Source organism: Mytilus trossulus, chromosome 11 (assembly GCF_036588685.1).
Source record: "Mytilus trossulus isolate FHL-02 chromosome 11, PNRI_Mtr1.1.1.hap1, whole genome shotgun sequence".
NCBI classification, from domain to species: Eukaryota; Metazoa; Mollusca; class Bivalvia; order Mytilida; family Mytilidae; genus Mytilus; species Mytilus trossulus.
In genome coordinates, this window is record NC_086383.1 from 27426634 (window position 1) to 27440891 (window position 14258).

At 34.3% G+C, this 14258-nt stretch overlaps 2 protein-coding genes across 2 annotated transcripts; both read right to left on the minus strand.

The window, feature by feature from the left end:
• Nucleotides 1-154: 154 nt before the first annotated feature.
• Nucleotides 155-3284, minus strand: LOC134690944 (TATA-binding protein-associated factor 2N-like). The gene is made up of 3 exons (XM_063551120.1): nucleotides 3193-3284; nucleotides 2211-2291; nucleotides 155-1035 (listed from the first exon to the last, which is right to left on the minus strand). The coding sequence occupies exon 3, from the start codon at nucleotides 1031-1033 to the stop codon at nucleotides 536-538; it is 498 nt and encodes a 165-aa protein (XP_063407190.1). The 5' UTR covers nucleotides 1034-1035; nucleotides 2211-2291; nucleotides 3193-3284; the 3' UTR covers nucleotides 155-535.
• A 342-nt stretch (nucleotides 3285-3626) lies between these two features.
• LOC134690945 (uncharacterized) lies at nucleotides 3627-11025 on the minus strand. Its single transcript, XM_063551121.1, has 6 exons — nucleotides 10881-11025; nucleotides 8066-8113; nucleotides 6030-6145; nucleotides 5168-5349; nucleotides 4321-4348; nucleotides 3627-3755 (listed from the first exon to the last, which is right to left on the minus strand). The coding sequence occupies exons 1-6, from the start codon at nucleotides 10924-10926 to the stop codon at nucleotides 3642-3644; spliced, it is 534 nt and encodes a 177-aa protein (XP_063407191.1). The 5' UTR covers nucleotides 10927-11025; the 3' UTR covers nucleotides 3627-3641.
• Between the last annotated feature and the right edge of the window lie 3233 nt (nucleotides 11026-14258).

Sequence of the window (14258 nt, forward strand, 5' to 3'; positions counted from 1 at the left end):
ATAATTTAAGCAATAAGACAAACTTAGTTTAAACATATTTTATTTGCTGAATTAAAGCAAAATGGATTAGACACAAGTAAATCATACTTATGAAGTCTTCTCCATAATTCAATATAAATCTACAATAATAGTATAATATAATGGACATGCATTTTAAAAAACCCAGTTTATACAATATAATACTAGCTTTCATAAGTAAACAAAGAGGAGAGAAAGTAAAAATAGAAAAAGAAAGTTTGAGAAATTGTATACTTCTGTGACGATGTCTTGTGAATTGATGACAACGATGACGTTCCGTGTCAGTAATAATAACGCTCTATCAAGGCATAAGAAATCTGTTTGACCTTTTTATGAAATTTTGAACGTGTTTGAAAATTTGTTGAATATTTTGTTCGTTGGAAAGTTCCAAGTGTCCGCAAATTAACAGTTTTGTATCTAAGACAAACGTTAGAGGTAGTCAACTCATCTGACTTAGAAGTACACAATGAACGTTTAAATATGAGCGCAGAGATGCACACAACAAAGCTCTAGAAGTCTAATCTCCCCCACATCCTCCTCCGCATCCACCGCCATCCCCTCCATAATCACCACCACCGCCATCATTTCCAGCATAACCACCATCTTCATTACCGGCGAAACCACCGCCGTCACCACCGCCGCCATAATCACCAGTATAACCTCCACCATCCCCACCAGTAAAACTATCGTTGTAACCACCGCCATAGTCATCAGTGTAGCCCTCACCATCACCACCATAGTCATTAGTGTAGCCCTCACCATCACCACCATAAAAACCACCGTCGTCACCACCAAAATCACCATCTTCAAATTCACCAATATCACTGTCAGCATATCCATAATCCATGTTGTCACCGAAATCATAATCAGCGTAATTTATGTCCAAGGTGCCACCTTCATCCCAACCTCCCCAGTAACCACTGTAGGGATTTGGTCCCCATCCCCAACCCCAGTCCCAGCCCATACCTGGTCCAAAACCACCAAGGCCATATCCTATTGCAGCTCCAACTAGCATTCCTGAAAATGAAACACCATGCTATATTACTATAACATGTAAAGAAGTGTAAAGAGAGAAAGCAACATTGTTACCTGGATTCTGATATACAGGAGCAAACCTTATTAGTTTTCGTAAAGGAGCTACATTATACACTTTACTTGTATATAAGGGTATGGAAAAGAGTTTTTTTCAGTTTGTGAATTTTTTTTCTGGCCCGTTACTCTCTATTCTTAATTTGTTGTCTGTTATGTTATGTTCTATTCTAAATCTTTTTCCAATATCCTTTACCGTTATACTTTATTCTTGATATTATATACCACACAATGACTCTCTATAGTGTCTTATTTTTAGTTAATTTTTCTCTATTGTTTTTCATTTGAGTAAAACGTTTTTACCTATTATTCTCCACTCAGTAAGCCCCATCCAGACCTTTCTTACGTAGTCGAGATGTCGAATGTAACGAGGCCCAATATTATTTAAGATTTGATATCCTTAATTTTTTTTAACTTGTGTTTAAAACATTCTTATTCTATTTAATTAATAAAAACTAAGTTAATCAGATTTAATATCATGCATTATTTTATGTGTACAAACTGTCACTACTCAGAATATGTTAATCTTTCTATATATAAATATAAACTGATCTTTATGAATAATGCTTATGATCTTACACTAATATCAGAATATCATGCCAACATACCTGCCAAATGTTACTATTTTTGTGGGATTTCCCCCATGGAGGCTCCCAAATTGAAATTTTTAAAAGAGAAATTTTGACCACAGTTTTAAACAAAACAATTAATCTTACAATGGCTATTGGCTTGTAAAAGTATGAAGAAGTAAAGTAACAACATTATAATAAAATTGAAGGCACCACTTGATGGTTTTGTAGAATTATAAGAACCATCTTGTAGACAATGAGACTGTCATGAAAGTGAGAGGGTTAGCGCTATAGAACCAGGTTTAATCCACCATTTTCTACATTTGAAAATGCCTGTACCAAGTCAGGAATATGACAGTTCTTGTCCATTCGTTTTTGATGCGTTTTGTTATTTGATTTTGCCATGTGATTATGGACTTTCCGAATTGATTTTCCTCTAAGTTCAGTATTTTTGTGATTTTACTTTTTTTTGCACGTAAAACCCCATGGACATTTTGAAAAGTTGGCAGGTATGTGCCACCAATGTTATGTTACCTGTCGCCAAGTTTGAAGCACCACCACCGGATGTATTATGTGTGTGTACAATCAGAGGAGCGTTCTCATTTGGTGGATGGTCTGAAACAAAATATAGTGTTTTGGTGAACTTTGTGTATAAAACAAACAGTATCTTCAGAAAAAAAAGTGGCTACTGGCATCAGAAAGGTATTATTCATTTATTTATTTATTTATATAGATTAGACCGTTGGTTCTCCCGTGTGAATGGTTTTACACTAGCAATTGTGGCGCCCTTTATAGCTTGTTGTTCGGTGTGAGTCAATGCTCCATGTTTAAGGCCGTACATTGACCTATAATGGTTTACTTTTTTTTAAAATTGTTATTTGGATGGAGAGTTGTCTCACTGGCACTTACACCACATCTTCCTATATATATTAAACAAATTACCATCGTATAAAAATCAGGGAAACGATTTTAAAATATCAAATTTCGCTGGAACGTTTTAATTTCGTTTTGAATTTTAGACATACTCTACGTTTAATACCATAGCTGCTTCTTCGATTGGCTGCAAACAATGAATGCTAGCTAGATTGATACTGGTTGTTTGGTTATATAAAGCTCAAAAGTTATAAGTTGTTTGAATATTACGAAGCTTCCTCGGACGAAGAAGAGTTTGTTTAACTGTATTTGGTAAAAAGTTTAGGAAATTGTGGTCTTATGCTCTATAACTTCGTACTTTATTTGGACTTTTTAACTTTTTTTGATTCGAAAGTCACTGATGAATCTTTTGTAGACATAACGTGAGTCTGGCGCAAATATTTAGTATTAATGATGAATTTATTTGACACAGTTTCCATTCTCAATTCTATATCTAGATGTACCTTCTATGGTTTGTAGTACTGACAGTTCGTGACATTGTAGGATGAAACTGGTACACTGGGTTGTACATTGTTGCTTGGAAGATAAGAACGAGCCGGTCTATGGGGAGGCGGAGGTAGCTACTATTGCTTGTCATACTTACAATTCGTGACATTGTAGGGTAGAACTGGTGCACTGGGTTGTACATTGTTGTTTGGAGGATAAGAACGAGCCGGTCTAGGGGGAGGCCGAGGTAGCTACTATTGCTTGTCATACTTACAATTCGTGACATTGTAGGGTAGAACTGGTGCACTGGGTTGTACATTGTTGTTTGGAGCATAAGAACGGGCCGGTTTATGGGGAGGCGGAGGTAGCTACTATTGCTTGTCATACTTACAATTCGTGACATTGTAGGGTAGAACTGGTGCACTGGGTTGTACATTGTTGTTTGGAGGATAAGAACGAGCCGGTCTATGGGGAGGCGGAGGTAGCTACTGTTGCTTGTCATACTTACAATTCGTGACATTGTAGAGGTAGAACTGGTGCACTGGGTTGTACATTGTTGTTTGGAGGATAAGAACGAGCCGGTCTAGGGGGAGGCCGAGGTAGCTACTATTGCTTGTCATACTTACAATTCGTGACATTGTAGGGTAGAACTGGTGCACTGGGTTGTACATTGTTGTTTGGAGGATAAGAACGAGCCGGTCTAGGTGGAGGTGGAGGTAGCTACAGAGAAAAAAGTAGTAAATTAAACGTCATATACTTGTGCCTCTCACTCAAAGTGTCCAAATCCTTTTTGAATCGTTCCTGCAAGCTTTGTGTATGTCAGCTGTCGGTACATTTTGTGGAGAACTTACATGTTTGACTGAAATTATGTGTGTGTTTTGAAAATAATTATACGACTGAAATAATTGTAAGACTTGATAAATGATTTTCGATTACTTTTCGATTGAATTCGATACTGTATGTGAACAAGAAAAAACTCGGGTAATCATTTCATAAACAATAAACATAATATATGACTACAGCTTAATAAATATATGTGAATTTAAATAGCTATGAAAATCATGTGCAAAGCTTTGTCAAATTAAGACACGAGTGCACAGTATTGAAATATAAAAATATCTAAATAATAATTATCACGTTCCCCCTCCCCCTCCCCTAAAAAAAATATGAGAAGAAAAACCCCCAACAACATACAAAATACGACATGCGACATTTATCATCTCATTCATGAATTGTATGTTTATGTATATACTTAAAACTGCCGAGCAAATATATTTTTACTTACAGTTGCTTTAATAGCTTCCAACCAGGCTCTGTAAATAAATATGACGGTCAGAGACATGAGCAAATACTTGAATTTAACACATGCTTGGTCGATTGGTCGAGGGTGTTTGACGCCATTTGCATCACACTCGGCTACATTATAAACTAGTTGACTTTTTGAATCACAAATACACCAACGAAAACTTCAATTTTGATTTTCTAAAATTATTGCAGAAAGCCGATCGAACTCAGTCAAGCAAAGTTTCCACTAATGGACATGTATAAAACTATATTTTTTCCCGTTTTCAAATCGACATGTAGGATTCCATGGAAATCAGCAAAGACTGAAATTATACTTTAGCAAAATTCTTATGAATTATCAAAATCAGAGAACCGCTTCTCATTATATAACGTTGAATTGCTTCAAACGTAGTATAAATAAAACGGTTTCGATTCATTCAAAACTTCATATCTTTAAGCAAACAACTGTCTATAGTGGAATTCTGTAAGTTGTCCTATACATACATTTGTATTTTTTTTTATTACGGTAGAAAGTCTTCATTTGCATCTGAATGTTAATGAAAGTCAACATTCTAGATATTATATATCACAATATTTCTCCTTTGGCGGGGATCAGGGGCGGATTAAGAGGGGGATATGGTCCAGAGGGCCGCACCCCCTTTTCTGAGAAAAACATGATTGATTATATAGGGAATCATTGAAGCATGACCGGAGCGGGCCCCTTCTTAGGCAGTCAGCGGATCCCTTCTTAGGCAGTCAGCCCCCACCACTTATGAAAATTGCTGGATCCACCCCAGGGGATACGAGAAAGATGAAACTTCAAACTTTGACCTGAGTCATACACTCACTTCATATCTTCATCGCCTCCATCAAATAAAATCCAGCTCATGTTAATGTTTTCTTTTCTGGTTCCCCTCTTGAATATATTTGGTATTCCCATCAGATGAACTACCTGTCTGCCTTTCGGAAGTTTAGGAAATTTACTTGTATGAAGGCACATTGGGCCAACCGCCATAAAATTAGCAACCATCTAGAATGGAAAGAAATAGTTTGATTAATACATATATTCCCGAAATATTTTGAAAGTATTAGTACTTAATTTCAAAACATAAGAAATCTCAACAAAAGGTGCCTATTTCTAGTAATTCATTATATGCCATAACATTCTGTTATTTTCACCAAATTTAAAAAAGAATGGACAATCAAATAACTAAAAGCGAAACATAACACATTTTGAACTTCTATTTGACCATGGTTTTTAAATAAAAATGTGCCAACTTGTATGTACATGTTCAAAGAACAAATGTAGTCGTCTTGTAGGTTGCATCACTGTTCAGGGTTTAATTCGCCGTTTTAGAATCTAAAGAACTATATCGCATAGTTCGTATACCAAAATGAAAACAACGTTACTTCATTGGTTGGATTTCTATTGTTTATAACGTTTTAAACCAATCACAACGTTTTGGTGTAAGCTTTTGGAAATATTACACAGGGTGCATAAGATTCTGAAACGGCGAATTATGTACCTGTCACGATGTTGTGACATCAATATACATGAGACGTGGTTTAACATGACAAGACGCAAATTCACTTGAATGCATGCGAAACGTTGTCATGCAGTATCAATTAGAGATATAAACTACATTTTGTATATCAAATATTTTTTTTACCGAAAAGCAAGATTAAGCATTTGCCTGTTTCTAGATTTACCTTTAATTTGATGCCTCCTTTGTGGTGGTAACTATTTTGGTTTTCATACCATAATAAACTACTGTCCTCAAATAACACAAAGAACCGCGAGTTCCATCCGTCATATAGACACCCTCCTTTAAAATAGTGCAAAAAGGGATTCAAAGCAATGACTATTATGAAATGATCTGAAATTTCGTCTATCCCGCTAACATGTTTAACCCCGCCACATTATTAAAATATGCACCTGTCCCAAGTCAGAAGCCTGTAATGCAGTGGTTGTCGTTGGTTTATGTGTTACATATTTGTTTTTCGTTCATTTTTTTCATATAAATAAGGCCGTTAGTGTTTTCGTTTGAATTGTTTTACATTGTCTTATCAGAGTCTTTATAACTGACTATGCGGTCTGGGCTTTGCTCATTGTTGATAGCCGTACGGTGACCTATATATAGTTGTTAATGTCTGTGCCATTTTGGTCAGTTGTCTCATTGGCAATCATACCACATCTTCTTTTTTTTTTTATAATACCTACTTCTAATGCAAATAAAGATTTATTTGCATTATAAGTATGCAAATAAAAACAAATTAAAATTAAGATTAAAGGTGGATATATTAAAGATTTATTAGTAGCTTTATTTATAACATGTATATCCTCCCTATATATACAAAGAAAATACAACTAAGTTTATATGGCAACATCTATCAACAATATGTATCGATAGTTCCGTGTGTTTCATATACATAAAATAAGCCTGGTACCATTGCTAACTTTTTACATCACTGGGTCAATACCACTGCCCAGTAGTCAGCACTTCGGTGTTGACATGAATATCAAGATATATGGTCATTTTTATAAATTTACTGTTTGCAAAAGTATATGTTTCCTTTTAAACTTAGTTGTCTCTTCTTTGTATTTATAAAGAGCATATACATGTTATGAATTATTCAAAATACTAAGGATTTTCTTATCCCATGTATAGATTACCTTTAGTTAGCTGTATTTGGCACAAATGTTTGGCATTGCTGGTTCTCAATGCTTTTTAATTTTGTACTTGTTTTGCCTTTCAAACGTTTGGATTTGAGCGTCACTGTTGAGTCTTATGTAACCGAAACGCGCGTCTGGCAATTACCGTTCATAACTATTTACACCACCGGGTCGATGCCACTGCTGGTGGACGTTTCATCCCAAAGGGCGTATAAAATTATAAGCCTAGTACCTTTGATAACTATTATACTAAGGAATATACTGTTATAGAAGAATGCATGTCGTTATTTTCCTTCTTATGGTTGGTCCCCAATTTATCTTAATTATCATAACTTCATAACGCATGCTTTCCCAAATCTCTTTGCATATCTAATACTGCTCCATCACATATACACTATACTGTGTGTAGTGGTGTTTTGCCTATAGCTAATACGGAACGCAAAGAGATTTCTAGAGAATATGAATTCGTCGATGAAAATTAGTTTGGTCATCGCGCAGCAAATCAAAAGAACCTTGCTCTTTTTGAAGAATAAACTCAGCATAGATAATAGAATAACGTTGTGTACGTCAGAATCGCATCTACTCATCAATGAAGTTTGCTATAATATATTTCAGGACTTTTTTGCAAATAAATGATTTCAGGGGAATAAGTCACAGCAAAAAGCAATGAGAACACGATAACTATCAATTCAATTAAAAGTTCACTGAAAGATTTATTTTGTTTGCGCATTTCTTTAAACAAGTATTTGTTCTTTTTTAAACGTTTTCACACAATTCCAAAACTAAACAAATTTGTTACTTGTAGTGCTCTCCAAATCGTATAAGGATTCGTCTTTCTCAATATTTAGCTTTTAATAATCGTGTTTTGTTTTGCCATTGTTTGTCTGACTTTGTTTCGACTTATAATAGTTAATCATCTCATCTCAATGTTGAACCCCGTTCTTAAACTGGTCCACACAAATGTCCATGTCTTAAAACTACTCAAAGGTACAACACAATGTTTCATTTGTCCTAAATAATGTTACATACAATTTAACATACATTTGTGTATGTACTGCTCAAAGATACGTACGTTCATAGATCTTCAGGTAACCTTTTTTGACCACTCGTGCGTTTGGTTCTATAAATAACATACAAATTGATTAACATGTGGAAAATATCAAAACAAATATTGTAGAAATGCAAAAAAAAAAAATCATCATAAACTCTAACAAAAAGTTGGTTTACGTCACCTCGACTTCTCAAGCCCAAAACCACAAAACTCTCTTAAGGGGCGTTTCTTTGGCTGTTGTTGAATGTACGATACTTTAGATTCTTAGTACAACAAAATGATAACTCACACTTGATATCACATGTGATTAGGGATCGGCGTTTTCTGTAAACCCTTGCAACAACCATTTAAGGGATTAGTAGGAACACGAGTATCATGTGAGTAGGCAATATTTCAGCCCATCTAACATACATTTTTTACAGCTTGGATCAAAAACGTTTTATCTTTCATACAGCACTCGTAACAAATATGCAGAATCTGTCATTTGACATCTTTTTCATTTGTCTTCCTAAATATATACATTACATACATAGTAGGTACTGGACGTTACTTACCTGTTTAGAACTGAAAATAAATAGCCTCGCCCAAGATAAAATTTAAAGAAATATTTATGTAATAAAACATAGGAAACAGTTGTTTACTAAATTAATTTAGCAAAACGCAAAAGCCGACAATGAAACGTGTTAACTTGGACTGTGGCTTTTATTGATCTTTGTATTTTTTTGTCTAAGTTCCAAACTGATGAGACAAGCCAGTTCCAATTATTATATTGATATTAGTTTCACCACTGTTCCACGTAAAGCTGAGGTGTGAATGCTAAATAAAGGCAACATTAGTATACCGCTGTTCGAAGATCAGAAATCGATTGAGAAAAAACAAATCCGGATTACAAACTAAAACCGAAGGAAACACATTAACTATAAGAGGAAAACAACGAAACAACAGAAAAACTGAAGTGAAACAAAATTAAAAGACAATGCAACACACACAACTGTCATTTTTTTACTTGGTACAGGACATTTTGAGAAAACAAATAGAGGGTTTAACCTAGTTTTGTGTCTAGCTAAACCTTGTGCCTTTATGACAATGTTATCTTTAACAGTTAACAAACAACATTACAAGACAGGACTAGAGAATAAATGAATGCAATGCCAGAAAATTCAGGACTGAGATCTAGATGTACACAAATATACAATACAATTATACATTTCGACATGCTGATAATTTAATACGATAACAAACATGTTAAACATCACTCCAACATAATCTTTATGTAACTATTCCAAGCAGCGAATAATAATTAATTGGTTTATGTCATCCATATTTGACTTTTATTTTCAGTAGTCACACATTGTCCTTCAGGGAAAAAGTAGAAAGAGGAAGTCCATACCAATTGACAAAATCACACGACGTACAATTTTATCTACCAACTTAAAAAAAGGAAAACAACTGTCATAAATTTCTAGCTTTGTTAAACAATTTCTGAAGAAAAGGATGGGTTATATTTACCCTCACTAATCGAACTGCAAACTTTTTATTGTTTCATTATACCAGTATTGTTTATAAAAAGGAGCAAATGAGATCATCCCCAGTTTTTGGTGGGGTTCGTGTGGCTTAGTCTTAAGTTTAACCATGTTGTGTCTTGTGTACTATTATTTTTCTGTCTGTATTTTTTATATTTTGACATGGCGTTGTCAGTTTATTTTCGATCTATGAGTTTGGCTGTCCCTCTGGTATCTTTCGACCCTTTTTTTGAACAAATCACTTACGATGTTTGTTTATTCAAGCTTATGCTCATCATCTTAACTGAATTAAGATTATGCTAGAGAAATGAAAAAATGAAGATATTTTTTCCAATATTTGAAATTATTTTATACACGGCATCTTATAAAGCTACTATATGATATGAGTTTTGTTCAGGTTGAATGCCTCACAGGATTTGTATATCTGCCTACATCTTTATCCATGGGATTTATTGAACAGTTGTCTCATTTTATATGATGCAAAAGCCAGCAGTGTCCGAGATGTCTTAGTAGTCACAATTTAATTAGAGTATCACTTGCGTAACAACAATGAGGGATGAGTACGAATCCTACACATGGCAGGTGTGTTCGTCTCCAATCTATATTTACTGGGATTGTCAGTTTTCGTACCGAATATCGATAGGTCTTCCTGGAAACTCTAGCTATCTCGTTTTCGTACCGATTATCAATAGTTCTCCCTGGAAGCTCTAGCAATCTCGTTTTCGTTCCGATTATCGATAGTTCTCCCTAGGCCCTGCTATCTCGCTTTCGAGCATTGAGGAATTTTGGATCCTCAATGATCTTCAACTTTGTACTTGTTTGGCTTTATAAATATTTTGATATGAGCGTCACTGATGAGTCTTATGTATACGAAACGCGCGTCTGGCGTACTAAATAACAATCCTGGTACCTTTGATAAATATTTCGTTCCGATTATCGATAGGTCTCCCTGTACACTCCAGCTTTTTCGAAATAATAACTGACCGCCACGAAATAGCACAATAGTGCTGAAGTGGCTTTAAACACCAACCAATCAATCAATCACACGATGCAATATCTTAAAACAGAAACAATGCATTTTTAAGATCCTCCTTGTAAGTTGGTACACATATTGAACTGTCAAACACTTAACTTATAACTGAGTTTATGACGCAGTTTACAAAACGGTGATATTTTCATGATGTTGACATGATTGATGCACTTTTAATTTTAGTTAAACTAAGTTATCTTTATTTTCTAACAGAGATCGTTTCATGTTTATCTGATTGTAAAGAGTGATCGAATAACATATACTGAGTTATTATAAAACTTACTTTTAATTCTTATCATTTTTGGACTACGACAAAGAAAACAATCCATTTGTATATGATTAGGAAATCCGTTGTGTTAAGTGACTGTCAAATTTTACATACAATATTGTAAATATTATAAACCGGAATTTATAAATAGAATTATTGTCGTAAAGTTAATATTTCAGCACACACATATATACATGTATGTGGTTTTTACCAAACGGATTCAACAAGCCCATGTTTCTCACCTGACTTATACTATATGATCATATGTTATTGACATCATCACTTATCCAACGAACACATCACTGTTATATTTTGGTGTATAATTTTCTATTTTACCATTCAAAAACAATTTACAGTTAGTCAGTCAATGTATTACGAAAGATAACTCTTATTTGATCTTGATAATATATTTAACCTCATTCACATTTTAGGCATAAATACCTGGACACATTTTTCAGGATCTAAGATTAATGTCTAACACTATTGAAGCAATATATCTACTGCCTATGCGTCAGCCTTTTGCCTAGAATTTAATCTTAATGCTTATTTCACTTATTAAAATTGAGAATGGAAATGGGGAATGTGTCAAAGAGATAACAACCCTACCATAGAACATACAACAGCCGAAGCCCACCAATGGGTTGTCAACGCAGCGAGAAACCTCCGCACCCAGAAGCGTCCTTCAGCTGGCCCCTTTGTATACTAGTTCATTGATTGTGGACGTCATACTAAAATCCGAGTTATACACAAGAAATATGTCCAAATTAAAATTGTACATGTCTAACAAAGGTCAGAGGCCCGTGACTTGCCACTAACATATATATAAACATGCGAGAAACAAAATTATACAATGATTAAATGTTTAATTACATTTACTAGGAAGCATACACATAAACGTCATGCAGATAAATGTTACAGCTATATACATGTATCATCTCCATTGCACGGCCTTCGATGTATTCAGTCTAAGTTGTAATAGAAAATTAGAATTAAAACGAACATTATAAAATAAAAAAAAAATGCAATTGTACCAGACTATTCATTCTATGTGTTTATAGAATATATAGATAAGTGAATTGTTTGATTCTTCTCCATTTTCAGATGTTAAGGGAAAATAGAAAGATAAGAAAGAAATTTATATAAACCTTGTAACTCACATAACATGCCTCTGCTGGCGGACTGAAGTCATCGAAGGTATCACCAGCTCAATAGCCAGTTCCTATGTACTGACATGATTAAATCATGTAAATGTTATTCAAAATTACAAAATTTCGGTAATTATTTAAAATTCTGAAATGTGTATCTCCCTCATTTAAAGCTATGATTCCTTGACCGACTTTGACTATAATTTGTTGTCCTTTTAGGTTTATCATTCGGCATCGTTTTAAAATTCACATTGCGATAAGACGTATCACGGTACTTGTCTATCCCAAATTGATGTATTTGGTTTTGATGTTATATTTGTTATTCTCGTGGGATTTTGTCTGATGCTTGGTCCGTTTCTGTGTGTGTTACATTTCAGTGTTGTGTCGTTGTTCTCCTCTTATATCTAATGCGTTTCCCTCGGTTTTAGTTTTTTACCCCGATTTGTTTTTTGTCCATGGATTTACAAACATCTTTGTATTTTCAAATAAAATGACTCGAACATCACTAAAACGGTTTAATTTATCGTTTACATTTTGAATGTGAAAAGAAATAATACGTTTAAAAGCGATATTTGAATATAAATCTAACCCTGTCGTTCTATTTATGAATACAAAATTGAGAATGGAAATGGGGAATGTGTCAAAGAGACAACAACTCGACCAAATGAAAAAAACAACAGCAGAAGGTCACCAACAGGTCTTCAATGTAGCGAGAAATTCCCGCATCCGGAGGCGTCATTCAGCTGACCCCTAAACAAATATATACTAGTTCAGTGATAATGAACGACATACTAATTTCAAAATTGTACACAAGAAACTAAAATTAAAATAATACAAGACTAACAAAGGCCAGAGGCTCCTGACTTGAGACCGGCGCAAAAATGCGGCGGGGTTAAACATGTTTGTGAGATCTCAACCCTCCCCCTATACCTAATGTATAAAAGTAAACGCATAACAATACCCACATTAAAATTCAGTTCAAGAGAAGTCCGAGTCTGATGTCAGAAGATGTAACGAATTGTTCCGTTGTATTTCAATTTACTTCACCAAAGTAGCTTAACTTCCATGTATTTCAAATTATTATTATGTCTTATAAGAGACAAACGAGGGACGATTTATACTAAAGGGACAGTCAAACGTTTAGATAATATATAAGCTAGTTTTACTAACAACGCAATGGCAAAAAATGAGAGAAAAAGACAAACAAACAAACAAACAACGGTACACAAGACAAAACATAGAAAACTAAAGACTGAGCAAAACGAACCCAACCAATAACTGGGGATGATCTCAGGCGCTCTCGAAGGGTTTATAGATCCTGCTCTTAATGTTGCACCCGTTGTATTGTTTATGTCATTACAAAAAGTTTATCGATATTCAAATCTCGAGAATCCATTTAGAAAGTATATCCATAAACGTCAACCGGGGCGTGAAAGGTGCGCTATAAACATATTGAGAATAGACCACCAACGATGCAAAAATTATAAATAAAATCAAAACGAACCTCCGAGGAAAAGTCAAAATTGAACGTTCCTAATCAAATGACAAAATCAACAGCTCAAACACATTAAAAGAATGGACAACAGTTGTTATATTTCTGTCTTGATAAAAGCGTTGACTAATGTAGAAAATGAAATGAAAATATTGTTTTATAACTAGCTTACACAATCATTTGTATATCAGTCAAATAAAATTCCATTATATTTACCACGATGTTTGAACAAAACAAACAGACAAAATAGATCAAAATGACAACACTCACACTAAGTCAGAATATCACAATAGGAAATCAGACAGCAGTGTCTACCTGCCTGATCAGACGTATATTTTGGTAAAGGGACATTTATGTTTTTCACATTATGGACAATGGTGTATGTATAAGCCTTTAGAATACATATATTTCATCAAGGTAAAAGAATATACATATATTTATATAAATTGGCGATTGAGACATCATTTCATAGATGAAATAATAAATATTTGTCGAGTGGTCTAGCACGTCGGGCATAGTGCAAGGCGATTTGGTTCCACGATATCATGAGTTCAAATCCTTGCCAGGGAAGAACACAAATTTCCTTCCGCAAATTTACAATCTAACATTGTTGGGGTGATATAAATACGAATAACATATTTATTTATATATTTATAAATAATAATAAAGCATCCATATACTGATATAATATTTTGAATCTCATGATTGTAGTTACAATAAAAAAAAAATACTCAGAAATATGTAACTATTTTATGT

What these genes read in the sequence shown, in the direction of transcription:
- LOC134690944 (XM_063551120.1), bottom strand. Translation starts at nt 1,033, where the DNA reads ATGCTAGTTGGAGCTGCAATAGGATATGGCCTTGGTGGTTTTGGACCA.
- LOC134690945 (XM_063551121.1), bottom strand. Translation starts at nt 10,926, where the DNA reads ATGGATTGTTTTCTTTGTCGTAGTCCAAAAATGATAAGAATTAAAA. An exon ending in AAGGAGGCATCAAATTAAAG is followed by an intron (nt 5,350 to 6,029) that starts GTAAATCTAGAA and finishes TTTCCATTCTAG; the next exon opens with ATGGTTGCTAATTTTATGGC. An exon ending in GGAGGCGATGAAGATATGAA is followed by an intron (nt 4,349 to 5,167) that starts GTGAGTGTATGA and finishes ATTTATTTACAG; the next exon opens with AGCCTGGTTGGAAGCTATTA.